The sequence below is a fragment of the Nanorana parkeri genome, unplaced genomic scaffold (assembly GCF_000935625.1).
Source record: "Nanorana parkeri isolate BGI_ZX_2015 unplaced genomic scaffold, ASM93562v1 scaffold263, whole genome shotgun sequence".
Lineage (NCBI taxonomy): Eukaryota > Metazoa > Chordata > Amphibia > Anura > Dicroglossidae > Nanorana > Nanorana parkeri.
This window is the reverse complement of record NW_017306531.1, coordinates 810249-827758: the sequence shown is the minus strand read 5'-3', so window position 1 is coordinate 827758 and position 17510 is coordinate 810249. Positions and strand designations below refer to the sequence as shown.

The 17510-nt window shown below is 39.9% G+C and overlaps 1 protein-coding gene across 5 annotated transcripts in view; it reads right to left on the bottom strand.

The window, feature by feature from the left end:
* The window catches only part of KCNAB1 (potassium voltage-gated channel subfamily A member regulatory beta subunit 1), a 281028-nt gene that overhangs the window by 37050 nt on the left and 226468 nt on the right, over window positions 1–17510 (bottom strand). For 3 of the 5 annotated variants that reach the window (XM_018557036.1, XM_018557037.1, XM_018557038.1), the window contains exon 8: window positions 13619–13705. The exons of the other annotated variants lie outside the window; for them this stretch is intronic. In XM_018557036.1, coding sequence (XP_018412538.1) covers window positions 13619–13705 — 87 coding nt within the window. The remainder of the gene's footprint in view (window positions 1–13618; window positions 13706–17510) is intronic. 5 annotated transcript variants of the gene reach the window in all.

Here is a 17510-nt window from a genome sequence, read left to right as displayed (position 1 = left end):
GTATAAAGAAATACTATACTTGCAGAAATGTGTAAATTAACTGTGAAAAAATGGGCAGCTTTAGATGACAAGCCAGGAGGCTGGATGGGGACAAAAAAATAAATGCTGATGTACTGTTTGCACCTGGAATAAAATAAAGCATATGTTTTTAAGCCAAGTATGCTACTGTTTCAGCATCTTTATTTGGCATATCATTATCTGATAAAAAGTTTGCGAGCCAAGTTTTAGACAGCATTACTGTGTACTAATCATCTCTCACTTTGACAGAGTGTGTTTACTTTTGTAGGCAGGTATTTTATGCTGTGCTTCCATTAATCAATGCAGGTAGTATAAAAGAAGGTGTCACAAACATGGGTAATTAAAACTGAATGGCTGGATCAGTATTCTGACTCCAATTGTTGTATTAGCGAATTTATCCCTTGTTGAGACCTCTATGCTGGGACTGTATAACCAGATATAATCACTGCAGACAATACTTATCAGATAGCTGAACTCACCAAATACCTTTTCATCCACAAATTGGTTTATTGAATGCAGCAGGGTTACAGCAGACAACAAGATGCAGTAGACGATATAAATTACGGTATTTGCAGGCCAGAGATGGTAATGTTTCCAAGCATGCATGCAGATTAATATGTGGCCATATTACTGTCAGACATTCTGTCAGAAACAACAAGACTTATGAAGAAAGGGGAAATACAGCATCACTGGGAGGGAACACAGAAAAACATGGTGCAATAATCAAAATGCCCACAAGATGGCAGTATAATAACCAGCTATACTGTACAAAGCCAATGAGCAAATGGCTTAAGGAAAATGTATTGTAAATGTTCACGTCACATTAATATGGATATTAACTATAGCTATGCATTATGTCATATTTTTACAACTGTGTAACAGCACAATCAGTAGATCCAGATTATAGCAGCTGAAGTTATTTGCAATTCTTGACTTTTACTGTATGAGGTTGAGCATAATCATTAATTCTATTTTTTTCACATCCTAAAGTAGTACTAAAGCCATGGCGTTTTTTACATGAATGCATTCTTTGCTTTAAGGTGAAAAACACCCAGTGCCTTTCTGTAACCTCTGTTAAGCCGCAGTACATTTCTGTAACCCCCGTTCCCCCCACACTTACCTTTGGTTGCTTGTCACCTCTGCTGGGTTGGCAAAGATATCCTCCGTTCCCCAAACCTTCTGGTAGTGGGGGAGGGTACTGAGGGCGATAGGCTCCTTCTACTGCCAGTCAAATTGTGGCTTGCTGCATGCTGTGTGTATCAATGGTCACATGGGTGTCCCCTCAACAGTTGGCTAGTTGACAGAAATCCCCGACCATGGAGGGGAGGGGGGGGGGCTAGCAGTAAGGGGACAACTAGAGAACGAGGGAAGAAATAAGTGTAAAGAAAAAAAAAGTGAATTAAAGTACCTTTGGTACTTTTAATTATTAAAAGAAACATAATTAAGGTTTAATATCACTTAAGCCTCCCTATTGATTTTTCAATGTGTTGGCTGTCTTCATTCACCAGTTGGGATACTCAAGAGGTAGAAGTGGGTGGGGCCAATTGTGACTCTTTTTTTCAGGAACAGTTAAGATATCCAGTTAATTTTAGCTAGCTATTCCTTTGGATCTACTGATCATTTTGACATACAGTTTTCCCTGAAGATAACTTCTACGTCATGATTTACTCACTTTGCATTGCCTAGGTTTGTGTCAGGTTTAAAACATAAAAATTATCGAGTGCACTGGCATAGTGTAGCAGTCAACTCCCTTTAGTAAGCTTAAAAGACATGACATTTACTCACAAACTTTGATGTGTAGAAGCACCTGTCACAAAACTGCAAAGTTCTTCAGAAGGAGCTCCATTTCGGTATATGCTGACACAATAGCCTTAAAAGTCCAACCATGCAAGAAATGCATACCGAAGCCTTCCCAGTGTTACTGCTCTTATCAGTGGCTAAGCTACACCAACAGTAATGCTGAGGAGGCTTTTCTAAGCCTTCCCTTGAGACAAAGTTGTATTTTCTGACCTGGATCTTTCAGCTGCACAAGGCTGGGAGCAGACACAGTAAAACACTAATTTATGATTTTAAGTGTACAGATAATCCCACACACAACATGGAGTGGAGTTAGAGCTGAGGGAAAAGTTAACAAGTTATATTGTGTCACATTTACTTTAAGGAGCATATTTATAAAACAATGAATATGACTTTCACCAAACATTCACTGTGGGTGAATCGGAATGACCCACCTGCTAAATCTCTGTCTGCCTCCTAGCAACCAATGACACTATGCCACCTGCACAACATCAATGGTTGACTGCTGTCATTGGTTGCTAGGATTCAGGGGCCCCCGATTTGGGTCACTTGGACATTCGCCAAACTCAGCTGGGTTCGGCAAGCATCCAAGCAAACAACACCCAGGCCAGTTGGCTTATCACTAGCGATGAATCAATCACTGTAATTGAAAACACATGCACCTGGAAGATTCACCTGCAGAATGTTTTCTGAACGTCAGGTTCTCTGCTTTCTAAATTTGCCCCAAGGTATCCAGTATGCGCACACAAAGAAGCTCTATTTCCACATGTGTTATTATTTCTGCTGCACACCATTCACATCATTTGTATGCATGATTTTACCTTACATTTAGACTTCTTTTATCTCAACTGTCACTGCTTACCTGTTCCCATCAGTCATTGCTGTCTGTACTTATTCATTCAAAATTCCTTTGTGTTCAACAGATAGCATCAAGAAACTAAATTCACTGCCAAGGACATATAGACACAAACAACACAAGTAGGTATAAGTTTTCCGAGGATTGAAAGAATGGTTTGTCTGTTTATTTTTCTTCACAACAGAGTGAACACTTGATTTGCTGTATGACAAGTATATAGAAACCTTGTGTATACACTTTGTGCTTTTATAGTAAACCCTACTTTAAGATATGGAGGTCCCCGACTTTTGGGCTTTTAGTGTTTTTATACACCCTGCAGACAATGCCTAGCCAACTGTGGTTTGAATTAGACCAGGGGTGGACAAACTAGCCCTCCAGCTGTGGTAAAACTACAAATCCTATCATGCATCTGCCTCTGTCAGGGCAATTCACAAAAGGGTGAAAAGGTTTGAGAAGGCAGGATAAGTGAACAATCTAGGACAACATAGCTGAACTGGAAAGTGAGCTGAATTGGAAATTTTTTCCAAATCGGCTATTTTGGCTTAGTCTGTTCACTTCTCCTGCATTCTCCAAACTCTTCACCCTTTTGTGAATTACCCTGTATAAGTCATGCCTGTGACTTTCAGACTCTTGCAAAGCCTAATGGGATTTGTAGTTCCACAATTGCTGGGGGCGCTGGCGTTTGCTCATCCTGAATTAGACAGTCAGGGAAAGTGCAAGTAGACCTCTTGTGTTTAAGTAAACGTTCAGTAAGTACCTTACACAGAAGCTCATGAGGCAAGTGTGTTATATAATTATTGCTAAGTCAGTGCCTCTGTTCTGCAAGGTCAAAATCTCACACTGTATTATTCAGGGTCTGATCTACTTTGTGAGAGAATTAAAGATTTCTGTAGACTGCCCTCTACCATCTACCTGAGGATGCTGGAGGATGGCAGGGAGACACAGTAGAGCATGTAGGGGATGAAAAGCATGGAAGCCATAATGCATTATATTTATACACTACCCTCTGGAGTGTTCTGCTCCACTGTGCCATTTGGCAGCTCTAGTCGGCACTGGGCAGCAGTTCTGTGTGATGAGGGGGCGGGCATTACACGGCTGGATGATGCTTCACGCTGCGCCTGGAACCAGGTGTGCCGAGGCCGCAAGGAACTGTGCCGTTCTCGTGCGGACGGCAATGCATCCCTGCCGCACAGCTGCCCGTACATGCTACGGGTGGCTGTGCAGGGATGTAGCGGCAACTCTCTGGAGGGGGGGCCCTCTTCTTCCTCGCTGGGCCCCCCCCAAGTGGCCGAACGCCAGGGCCCGGTCGCAATTGCGACCGCTGCGACCCTGGTAGTTCCGCCAGTGCCTACCACCATAATGGACATGAGGAGTCTATCATTTTAATATAAATTAGTAAACTAAACATGAGATTGTAGTCCATCACTGGAAGGAGCTTGGAGCGGTAGTTACTTTACAACACACACAGGAGCCATGGGGAACAAAAGTAGCCCCCCTCCAGAAGGAAGGACAGTGTCAGCACCAACTCAGAGATGATTTGAGGATTTACAGCCGAGTGATACACAAATAAGCTACATAGTTAATTACTTGAATGTTTTTTTTAAGATTTAACTCCTGAGTTTAGTGTTCTACTATCCAGTTTGAATAACTTCGATAGTAGAACAGAACAGCAAACCAGGACACAAATTAAGAGTCTGTACTAATGCTGACTTTAGAGAGACCCTCCTATGAGAAAATGTATCGCCTTGCATTGCAGTAAAAATGGCCATCTCAGCCCACTCCACTGAAGGGCATTTAAAGTGCATCTATAGCTACATTTTTTTTAGGTTTGCATAGAATAGGTATGGGTTAGCGCCTCTGTAAGTTTTTTGTTACTGTCATGAGAACATGCAATGGTATTAGGTTTTAAGTGATTTTAAATATGTGTTACTACAAAAGCTATATGTTTTCTGCAAATGGAATAAAATAAATTAATATTTCTAAGGGCAAACTAAAAAAATATATAAAGCACTGCAATGGATGTGTACCAATGCTTTGCAGCAGAGCAGGGGTTAATCAGCACATTTGCATTATGTGCACAATAATGTGGCCATTGTGATGTGAATGGGCCTGACCTGTGTGACAGCATCCTGTACCATAACGGTAGGTGTGGTGATGACAATAAAGGGAGGGTAGTTGGAAGGGGAGAACCAATGAATGGATCTCAGATCTAAGGGGCTGAGATTGTGTTCTGAGTTATTCTTTTGTTGGAGCAACAATGTAACCAATCAATAATATGACTGATGAGAGCAACATAACATAACTCATATATACATAACTCATATATAAAACCCAATTGCCAAGAAGTGGAGGTGAGTAAAGATAGGTCGTTTGGAAATAAAAAAAGATATTGAAAAGGCGGGGGAAAACATCCATCTTCAAGAAGTTAATAAAACCAAGATAGGCTCCCATCCTACCACTTACAGAGGTGCTGAGAAATTTCTGTTTTGGAATAGTTAAGGCTATATGGGATGTTTAGGATGAAAGCAACTGGTGTGCTACCATGGGGTATGAAATCTGTTTTCTTTGTAAAAGGGCCATTTCTTTGTAGTTGAAGTTGGGTAGCTGTAGATAACATGGTGTTTAAGAGTTCCATTTTAGAAATATTCACTGGACAAGGGGCAGCCCTGGCATGTGCCATTTTGAATGGTAAAGGGCTTGGAGAATATACCATTTATTATAATCCTGGAGGAGAGGGATCCCTATGACAACTTGTTTTCAAATAGTCTCTAGGTAAGGCCAGCTAACTCTGCTGAAAGCAAAAAGGGGGATAGGATGGGAAAGGGTCTGGGCTATACATTTTGTATGTTAAAAACCAAATACCATCTGATGTACAGAAATATTTTTTTCCCTATTATATACAGTTTATGTAGCTGTCTATAACCCCATTGCTGGTATTCACTCTCTCTATTTGTCCTGGCAACCACTATCACTGTTCATAGCTTTAATGGTGACACTGAAACAACAGATGAGGAGAAATCTTTACCCCCTTTCCCTTACATTGGCACAATTTCCTCTCACTCAGTGTCCTCTAAAGGGATATTGTCTATTCCTTACTATATTTAAAAAAAGTAAACCATTCTGTTCAATGTTTTTGTTGCAGAAACGCTTTAATGATTATGATTATGATATGTTATGATTTATCATTCTATGCTGTACCATTTACACATACACATTTTTTTTCCAATCAAATGTGAGGAAAAATCAAATATTGCATACCACTCATGTTAAAGTGATATTAATGCTATGATTTTTTTACTGTAAGTGCAGAGAAAGCCCACACTCACATGGTCTTGCAGTTCATTTTCTTTAAGTTGCTTTGCTTGAAGGTCCTTTGGTTGTTCCCCAAACCGCTCCACTCCCCCCTCTTGTTGTGGGTGTCTCCTTCAGCTAGCCGGGGGCTGAGGAGACACCTGTGCGTTCTCGCTTCTGGACTGTGACAGTGCCTGACTGTGTGCATCCATAGACACACACAACCTGCAGCAAGGAACGCCCCTGCTCCCTCCACCACTCAGTCTGACTGATGGCAGAAGGAGCCTATGGCTGCTCTGCCCTCAGTCCCCACCCCCACAACCAGAAAGTTCAGGGAACTGGAAGTATTTGGGGACAGAGTGACATGGAAAGGTGCTAGGTGTTTTTTTTTAACATAATGTAGAGAATGCATGAAGGTAAAAAATGCTTAGCCCTTAGTACTACTTTAAGCAAGTATTTGTTAAAAGGAATAGGAAGTGGTTCTGTGCTGTCCTTAGCACTATTAGAGTGCAATAAATGGTGTTTTTGCTTTATGAATCAGACCTGAATGGGCTATTTCTGTAATGTGGAAACTGCTTGAACAAGCAGTGCAGAAAACCTCAATCTTACTTGACTTCATAGCTGTAATCACTTAATTGCAATCCGGTTTTGTCATTTTTAGATTAAATTAACCTAGCTGCTGACTTCAGGAGTTTCCAGGCTGAGTAGGTGAATTTGTCTAAAATAACTAAATGGAAGAGTATTAATATGAGTTTCATGAATTCATTTCTGAAAGGTCAATCATTTTTCTTAAAAATAAATTGTCTCCTGATGAGTAATGACACTGTGGTAAGAAAATTGGGGAAGTGTGATTTTGTATAGTTACAAGACATAAACAAACATTTAAACATGAGCTCCGCCATTGCTATTGCTCTATGTAGCTTGAATCATTCATCAGATAGTGTACATATCTCCACAAAGAGGTGAAAGAGGGACACCTCCTATCACAATGTGTTTGGCAATGGACACACCTCTGCTACGTCGCCAGTTATAGGGATCATTCAGAATTTATATGCCAAAATTGACTGTTAAACCCCCAAATAGTTTTTTTCCTTTATACTGGCTTTTAAAAATAGCAAACAAGGTAATTATGAGATAGGGTGAAGGTTCTTGTGCATATTAACACTTTTGGTAGGTAAATAGTACATTTTCATAGATATCAGTGCACCAGATCAAAAAGTGAGCAGGAAAGATGGACAGTGGGATTTGGTTCCAAAGAGTCACAGTCCCTCCAAATGAGGGACACTTGGGAGGTATGAGTTTATGTATGCTCAATGTCTTTTTAATTCTCTCTATCTGTCTACATTGTTTCTAAACACTAGTTGTATGCATTCCAATAGGAAAACTCGGCTTCTTGGAGGGACCTCTAAGTCTATTATCTGAAAGATGTTGCTCTGTGGCACATGGGCCGCCAAGGCCTAATTCACCACAGAGCCCAGTTTTAGAAATAGTCATGTCCTTTGCTTCACAATATTGCACCTTTAAAATTGTACTGACATGCCTGTGTAAACAGAGTGCTAAATAAATGTGGTGGCCTCTCTCTCCCCAGACCTCGTTGGCTGGACAATGTAGGAGCAGCAAGAGACTAATGAGGTCTGCTCTTTCACCTTGTTAGCTTGCTCATTTGTCTGCAGCTCACCTAACTGGCTCACAGTGCTCCTCCTTCTCTTAGTATGAGAACTGCTGCACAGAGGATTGAAGAGGATGAAATCAAGTCAAATTAAGGTACTAGTTGTATTTAAACAAATACAATTAGTGATTTATTAATAAATACCTGCATCAATTTGTGGTCTCCTGGGCTTCACTTTCTAGTTTGTTAGCATTGAGAGTGTTGATAATTTTATCAGCTCGTTAGTTCTTTGGCAAGGGAAGTCAGAGCCTGTTGCAGCAAATCCCCATATACACATTTCCTGAATAATAAGTAATGAAAAGCTTAAAGCTGTGAGGTTTGTAATTTTTGTCCTTTAGCAGCGTGGAAGGAGTGACGGTAGAGGGAGGAGACAATGCCATATAGGATGACAGCTGCCTAGAGAATTCTCTGAAAACCTGCAGTAGAGTCCTAGTCAACACAAAGGAATTTTGTTTGTGGTCATCACCTTGAGGAGAGCAGGTGATGGAGATTAGTGTTCTAAGGATGGCTTTCAATGTGTGAAACCTGCATTGGTTCCATAAATCACTGTGTGTGCATGTATCCTACAATAGTCTAAAGGGATAATGGGTTTGCATAATAATACTGTGTAACTGCATAGATGGATGGAATTGGGAAGCCCTTGCATGAAAAGCAAGTCAGAAAAAGTAGTTTATGAAACATAAAAGTTAGTGACAAACAGAGGATTTTACAGGGTAGGTGTGATAGTAGAATATGGAAGTGAGATGATATCACATATTTTCCAAATTCTGTGGTGTTGCAAATATTTTATTAATCTAGTGGTCAATAGACAAATGATCTCACATTAAAATGTGAAAGGGCAGCCTAGGCCTGCAGACTTGAATTGACACCTAGCTGCTGAGTTGTGGACAAGTCCTGTAGGCTTGTGGCCATAGATAAGAGTAAAGGAATTATCACCTCACAAACCCTCAAAAGAATCCTACAGACCGAACGGCTACTACATGGCATGGGGCAAGCATTCTGTACACACTGATACTCCACATTGTCTACAATTGTTAATTTTCCAAAGATCAGAAGGATTGTGCTCAATATCATCCACAATATTAGTAGTAGAGAGATGAAACTTATTATTTCTGATAGTACACATTTTGAGCTACATGCAGATGCAAAATGGTATATTCTGGCACATGGAACACCCTAGGGATAATGGTTATATTGTGTTTGGAATTGCTGCAATGATAGGGATTAGGATGATGTGCTCGTAAATCCTAACCCTGACCCAGCCAACAGAACCGGATCAATATAATGTATGGCCAATTCAGGAGAGAAACCCCTTTCTTAAAGCAGTTGAGGTAACTGCACCAAAGTTGATTGGCCAACGGGTTACAGTCCACCCTCATTCACATCTCTATAAATTGAGTAGCCTGAAAATGAACATTGTAATACATACAGAGCCAGTCCTAAACAATCCAGATTGCTTGAACTTCACTGTGTTCCCACCGGCAGAATAAATCATACTGCCCAAAAGGTAAAGTATATTTTGGGTTTTTGTTTTTCTCCCTTTTTACTTCATCACAATTAGGCACATTTCTGTATGTCCTTTTTCTTTCTAGTATTTTTGTAATTTTTACTTTTGTACATATTGCTCTGCACTGCCCCCCTAGGAATATTACGGTTCTTAATGCATGGGGAAAAGAGCTCCTGCATCTTTTTGCATGACAGGCGATATTGCACGCACAACACAATGCTTAGGTGCGAACTGTCGCCATTGACTTTTATGAGTTTTTGTGTATTGTGCGTTATTTCACAACTGAATCCGCCCAATAAAATGCCTAGGTGTGAACCAGGTCTGAATGGTTTGTGTCGCAGGCAACAGGGAAAATGATAACACAAAGATTGTAGCTCGCAGGATAGCTTGAGAAATTGGAGAACTGTATGGTAATCACTTGCTTACTCCACAGTCCTTAGAGTACACCAGATTGTAAGCAAAATTTGTATCTGCTTGTGTGTGTCTAGTCAGCTAAATTTGAGCAAGTCTTCTTCCAGTGGCGGCCAACAGTATTGAAGCAACAAATTGGTTAATCCAGCCTTCATTATGAAGACTGGCTCTCCCTGGTACTTGGGACCAGGTCCTTACAGTAACAGTTTATTAGCTGCTCAAAAGAGTTACTTTTACACAGCCTCAAGCATTTGGAGATTCTGGAACATACGTAATAATATTTTTATCCCATGTGTATTTGAACAGTTTTCTTAACTGCCATGCCAGTGCACTTTTGTGTTAGGACTTGTGTACATGTTATGTCAGAACTGTTTTTCTTCCCATTACAGTAAATGAAAGAGTAAAAGCAACATGAATCAGCTCTATGCACCTTAGAATGAGGTCCAATGCAGGTCAGACAGAGGTGAGAATCAGGTCAGAGACACCTCTAAACAATCTCAGAAACTTTTCTAAGTGATCTTGGGTGCATCTAACAGCATGCTGTATTTGCCCATTTACACAAGCCTCAATTATGTTCTGGTCCTTCTCATAGTCGCTTTTCTTATGTTATATACCCTGGCTATTTCTGTTTAAAATAGAATGTTGGCTTATCTCCAGTTACATGATACTAGCCTGTGGATGGAATGTCCAAACATATTTAAAGAAATACAGTTGCCATTACATAGGATTTTCACACTCAACAAGGGTTACATGAATTATGAGTGTACAACCACAAGATTTTACATTTAGCATACACAATGGACGGAGTATTGTGGGCCATGAATCACTTTTATCAACTAAACTGCTTGATGTCATGCTGTGTTATGGTACTAGTTATCCCAGTATTTTCTGGGAAAAAGTTAAACTCCATCTCTTTACTCACTAATTCAGGCTTTAGTGCCACTCTAGTTTCATAAGATATCCAGATAACTGAGGAGTGGGGGGAAGTTTAAGCTGCTGTTTAAATGCAGCTATGGGTAGGCAGACTGATTATGTCTGTGAAGGTTCTCATTTATCCAGGTCATGGTATATCTGTAAAAAAAAAAAAAGTCAAGGCAACTGGACTTGCTGTATTTTTATTGAAGACGTTTCACTGTTCATCCACCCAGCTTTCTCAATTCTTCCCAGCGTTCTCAATTCTTGTACTTGTACAAAACTTCTCTGGGAATAATGGTGAATATTACTCCAATCAAATGGTTGCTATTAACAGATTATGTGGATTGGAGCAACATTCACCATATTTATTCCCAGATAATTTTTGTACAAGTCATTCTCAATTGAGAAAGCTGGTCGGATGACCAGTGAAACATCTTCAAGAAAAATACAGCAAGTCCAGTTGTCTTGACTTATTTTTTACAGATACTGACTGGTTATATATTATGGAAAGAGCTAGCTGTAAACTATTTAACAGAAATTAGGTCTGGCGAGAGGTAAAGGACTTTTGTTTGGGTTAAATTTTACTATGCACTTAAAATCTTTGTTGGGGTAGACTCTCTCTTATTCTCAGTGGAAGGCTGGCACATGGGGGGAGCTTCTATGTTGGATTTACACTGTTGCACTGCATTATTGCACGCACATTTAAATGGGCTGCTAGTGCAATACTGTGCATCATGGTGTACTGCAATGCATGTGCACTGGCAAGGTACTTTGGGGTGCCATTAAGACTAAATAGAACACCAAACATGCATTTACATGTGGTTCTGCAGTGCAACAATGTAAGCCCGGTCTTTCTCTTCCATTGTGAACAAAGTTTAAAGGAAAATACAATTATCTGAAAGCAATCAGAAAAGCTTACAGTATAAATAACATTTACCATCCCTTTGATGGTTGTCACATTCAATGAGAAGATATTATTTAAAACAAATATTTACTTATTTAAGGGCGCATGTTGACAGTGTTTATTTTCCTGCATTTGATGTTCTTTTGGAAAGCATGTCAAACAGCTCCTTTGGAGGAAGCATATCCGTTAAATGTGTATTTAAACTGCAGGCAAACCAGGTCAAATGCAACCATTTCTTGTCAAATGCTGTGTTTTCCATTCGAACACAGCTGCATACATTCCTGCCGCTCGGCGGCATTCGGCTATTCTCTCACTGCTGTTCGGGATCTTTCAGAATAGCCCGAACAGCAGTGTGAAGCCTGCCGGAGGTTCGGCTCAGCCGATCCAGATGTTGGATCGGCTGAGTCGAACTCCTTCTGCACTTCGGGTCAGCCGAACATGCTGAGCATGTTCGGCTGATCCGAAGCCACACGAAGCAAGCCGATGTACGGCTGATTTCAGCCGATGTACGGCTGAAATCAGCCGTACCAGCCTGAAGTGAATAGCCGAACAGTGTTCGGCTCACTTCACTTCTGATCGGTCATTCACTCGGCTGCCCTCGGCAGCTTTGTGAATAGACCCCATAGTGTTTGATAAGAATACCTGTTCACATGAACCCTAAAGCTCCTGTTCTGGTATCCTTACATAAGGCTCAACTGACAACGCTTACACATCAGGGTAAGGATCTTAGTTTTCAAGAAAGTGACAGTAAGTTTTAGCAGAGTCCATTGAAATTGGAAAATAACAGATACATAGTTAGTATAAAGTCCTTATATTTGTGAATTGAATCGATATGTATATGCAGGTCACCAGCAGGCAACATCACCCCTACACTCAGTACTGCAGAGTGGCTGTCCATGTTGTCCGCAGTTGTGCTAGGCTCGTAATTTGAATTTACAGTTCAAATTAAAAACTAGACAAATGTACTTGATGGATATTGAAACTAACAGTCTATTTCTCTCAGGACTAAATATACAATTTGCACAAGCTGTTTTGTTTTTCTATTCCAGCGACTGCACGGAATTACTGTCGAGTTTGAATTACTGTGGAGTTTGAACAAAGAGTTTGCAGAAGAAGAAAGACTTCACACTACATTCTGGTCCTTAGCAAGGAAAGCCATAGCATGACTCCTGTGGCTTTTTCAAGATTTCACATATATTATATGTGCCTGCACTGCCTGATATGACAGAGCAGATGGTACAGCAGATGAAAAAAAATCGGAATTACAAGGAGAGCTAACAAACCTTTCAGCATTCCGTAACTGCATACAATGCTTGAAAGAATCCTATTGTAGCAATATGTACACTACTCATTTATGTGGAATTAATGACATTTTAAGAAGAATTTACAGCCCGGCCCAAGCATCTTCTTAGTCACATGTCTTATCCCAAAGCCACAATCGCCAGGGGTTTTTATATCCCTTTATTATACTCAGTGCAGACATTCTCACTGCCCTAACTGACAAAGCCTCCTCCCTGCTCACCAATGTGACTTCTTACTGTCCATCTTCATCCCAAGTATGACCCAGCACAGCCAATTCTGCACGATTATATCATCTTTTTTTTAAATCTCAAATTGCACTTTTTTTAATTGGTTATTGACATGTAGGGGCTCAGAATGATTGGCTCTGCTGTATTTGGCTTACTGATGGCAACATTCTAATAGGATTGTTTAGAGCAATAGACATGATCTAAAGCTGAGTATACAGAGTGCTTTAAAAATTAAATAATGTCACCAATGCAATTTCACTCTGCATTTTTAATAAATCATGACTTTCTCAGCATAACAATGCTTTGTAATGAAAAAGATCATTTGTGCGATTAATCTCATACACATATTAATGAAATTTCAGAAGAGATTCTAAGATTTTTATACAGCTGATGATTTTTCCCTTTTAAAGATAGGAATACAATATTTAGCAGAGGAGATAAAAAAAAAACATTCTACAGAGGTCACATACAAATACGTTTCATTGTCATCCAATAAAATAGAGCAGTGATGATCTTTTGACATAGTTTTCTATCTTCCTAGAATGGATAGAATTTTGTGGCTATTACATTTAATACATTTCAAAATGAGAAAAGCTTTGCTAGAACGTGTCCTTGCTATTTATCTATGGCAAGCTGACCTATATTCTTCATAAGCAGAATTTAATTTTTATGATTCAGGTGACAGAAATCTGTAAAGTGGAATCAATTCTCTCATACTAACCTTCCATTGGGGTATTATTATCTGGCCGGTTGGCAAACACCACATCCACATACTCCAGCTGCAACCTCTGCAGAGAGCCCTTTAATCCTATAAGCAGCACAAAAATGAAAACATACGGTAAGAGAAGAGCTCAGATGAGGTATTTACCAGATCTCAGAAAAGTACTTTATCTGTCCTGAATTGCACTGTCTGAAAGACACTTGACCTGAAGTGGCATTAGAACCTAAAGCACACCTGTCATGTAATCATTTGAAAACAAAGTATGTGATAACTGCACTCTAAAATAAATTAGCTTGTTTAAAACAGTATATCAAGGAGCATCAAACATCTGTGCAAATATAAATCTTTACCTATGCCTTTTCCTGCACTTTGAGGACCACTATCAAAGGCCATTGCTTTTTTTTTACATTTAGTATGTCTGTAGTCTGCACTGTATACTGTACTGCAACACAGGACCAAGAACAGCAAGGAAGTCAGCAGCTCCACATACCTACTTCATTCAAATTGTTCTATGCCATAAATTATGGTTTCTATGAGGTACTCTGCTGCAAAGGTTATGTGCTCGTTTTTGTCAAGGGGCTGGACTAAGGCAGAATTACTTACCTGGCCCACAATACCCCAGTGGTCAGCACTCTCCTTTTCTCCCCTCCGCTCCAGTTTGTGTAATGAACCTCGGCACCTCATGTCTAAAGCAGGCCTATAGAACCTTCATTAAACGTGATGACATTAGCAGTCCTTAGACCGCTGGAGCGAATGGGCTGTAGGGACCAGTGGATAGATCTAGCAGCCCTGAGGGAGCTGGCTGGAGCAGGGGTCAAGTAAGTAAATCTGCTTTACTCCAGCCCATAGACAAAAATGAACACGTAACTCTTGCAGTGTGGGGACTTTTTTTGGTTTGCCTGGAGATGGGCTTTAGTATATTCATTCCCCAGTGTATCTTGCTGCTCAGAACTTCATTCTGCATAGTTTCATATCATTATTTGTTGTGAGAAGTAATTAGAGTAATTGTATTGCATATGTTGTATCAATTCTGCTTTGCACTTTCCCATTTGCTGAAACCACTTCTAGACACTTTTCATTTAAGATTTGAAAAGAAAAAGTGCCCAAAAAAAGAAATCTATATTTTTTGGCAATGTTCATTTTTTATTTTAATGTATAGAAAATCTTTATAATCTTAACAATATACATGATGATTCAGTGATATGCCTTTTGTGGCGCATGCTTGGCTTTCTAACAAGAAAGCCCAGCACTAAATCTGCACTTGCTGAATGAACCCTACAGATTGAAAATGTACACAGTACTGTCATTGTGAGCAATGAGGGAGGGGGCATGCCCCACCTCTAATTAATCAGTTGTAATCTTATATCTTGCCGTTAAGGTCTTATCACAACACATGATTTTCACAACATAGTAGTATAACAATCTGGCACTTAAAGCCTTGCACTTTCCACTTGCTGGTTGCGGGTGGTAAATATGAACTACCCCATTGCAATATTTCACAGTTATCTGACCAAAACAGAGATTTCTTAGTTCCTGTACATGATTAATAAAGAACATAAATGCACAAATACTTTCATTCCTATTAACATTACATGGTATTAGGTGTAAACAGCAAAGGGTTATGCAAAGACTGTAAAATGATCTAATATTTTAGTTTCTTTTTCCTGTTAATCTTAAACGTTATCCTGCTTTTTTGTCCAGCATCTCACTCCTGTGTACTGTCACCTTGACATACTGTAACTCACAGAATAGACGTAATTCTCTGACACGTTTCATTTTAACATCCAACCACCCTGCTGTGCTTTTTAGAAGTCGTGACAATAGTACGTATAAGGGCTGACTAAGACTTTAGAGTAGCCCTGGAATATAAAAAGTGCCAGGCAAAGTATGCAACCACCCCAACTCATCATATTCTTGTCAGCAAAAAGAATATCTATCATTCACTGGGTAATTTGCAGCTGTGTGTACTCACTGGAATTACTGTTGTGTGCAGATAATTCAGCCTTTCTGTTAAATGCCATATATACATTTGACTGGTAGAGACTGAACATCAGATATATGTTCACACAACTGAGCTGCCGTCCCGTGCGCAGTACTGCAGTTATTTTAGGTAACACCCTACACTGCATTTGTGCACTGGGATGCCATTCATTTTTTTTTCAATTAAGGCAATTAATCTGTGCTGCAGTAAACCACAATGTAAAACAAGGCATGGTAATGTGTTGCCATGCGCTGCATCCCTAAAAAAGGGCCATGTGCATTTTTTCTCATGATTAGGTGCATTAGCAGCCCATTCTAAATAAATACGTTGCCTTAACACAAGTGTGTTATTAGGATCTGATGGAAGCAGACATTTCTTGACCATGTGCCACATACAAGTTAAAAGGAGAGTGAAGCTAAGCTTTCCTAGAACTAATACTTGGTGCATTAGTTATGGACTGGTGGCTTCCATCAGATGTTTTTCTTTGTAAAAGGATTTCTTTAATGTGCAACTAAAGGCTGCTGTATGGCAGCCTAAACAAGTCCCAAATCCAGTTACTGGGTGGCAGCCCTGCTCTGAATTCAGGAGCAGTGCAGCATTGTTTCCACACAGCCAGGAAGCTACATTAGGTGGCCTTCAGTGGAAGGGTCAACAGGTAATTGTGGGTCTTTGCAGGGGGACTAAGAGAAAAGTATAAATGCAGATACATTTATGATGAAGTGCTACAGCACGCATTGATGGGAGGACATGGTTCTACTTTAAAGTGGAAGTTAAGGAAAAAATTATTAAAATAATAATAGCAATAATAATAAAATTACTAGGAGCTAGAGATTTTTGGCAGGCGAGACATGCAAAGTCTTCTCTGCCAAAAAAACTTCTGCAAAGTCTTCTGTGTACACTGTATAGTGCATGTGCTCAAGCATCGCTAAGATGCTACGAATGGGCCTGATGCCAGGGAGGATGTAATTGCAATGGGCATGCGCAGGAGTTGCATCAACAGTAGCCACCCGATGACCGAAGAGGATGCCTGGGAACACTGAAGTGACAATGGCGGAGATGGTGGCAATGAAGGACCGAAATTGCATCACAGAGTGCTGGAGTAGGGCACACATATACGTTTAGTGCTGTGTAATCCAACCAACACAGCAGTTTGCTACTTTAATTATTTTGTTCTTCCGTACAACAACTTGCTCTGTGTGTATTTCTGTAAATTTCTGGGTTACAGTTCTGGATCAGTCCTTTAGCGTATACAACTGGACAACAACTAAACATCATCAGTCATAGAGCAGCTGAATCTTTTTGTTATGGCCAGATAATGAAAATAAAAATAACCTTAGGCAAGCTGAACAAATCAGAAGAACTCGTACTATTCAGGATAAGAAATGAGTGCTATAACTGACTGTCTGCTCTACTGATGAAGCATCACATTGCTAAACATGTTTCTGAAATAAAATGGATGAAAATATCAAGTCATGTTTGATGTTTCCATTTTTTCAGTTAGAGAAATATTTATAATTTTTACTGTAAAGTCTACAGTGTTAATATTGCTAAGGAAATAAAAAGGAAGCAAACCGAAGTGCCACAACCTAGCGCAATAACTTAGGTGTGATGGGAGTACAAACGATATTATACTCACATGTCGGAGGGTGGACATGAGCTTCAGCACGGAAACATCGTAGAAGTCATGGTATTGTAGTATTGGGGTGGGTGTTGGTCCTCTTGCATACTTACGTTTGTACCAAAGTAAAAATGATAATGATGGCAAAGGGTGAGAATCCTTGAATAAATGTAAAAACTAGTGCAACCTTAAAACTTATCATTAGGTTAGTTGTGATGCGGTTTCCACAGCAAAGATTTTGTGGCAAGCTGATTGATGTCCTGGGGGCGATGTGATGGGAAGGTTCAAATCAT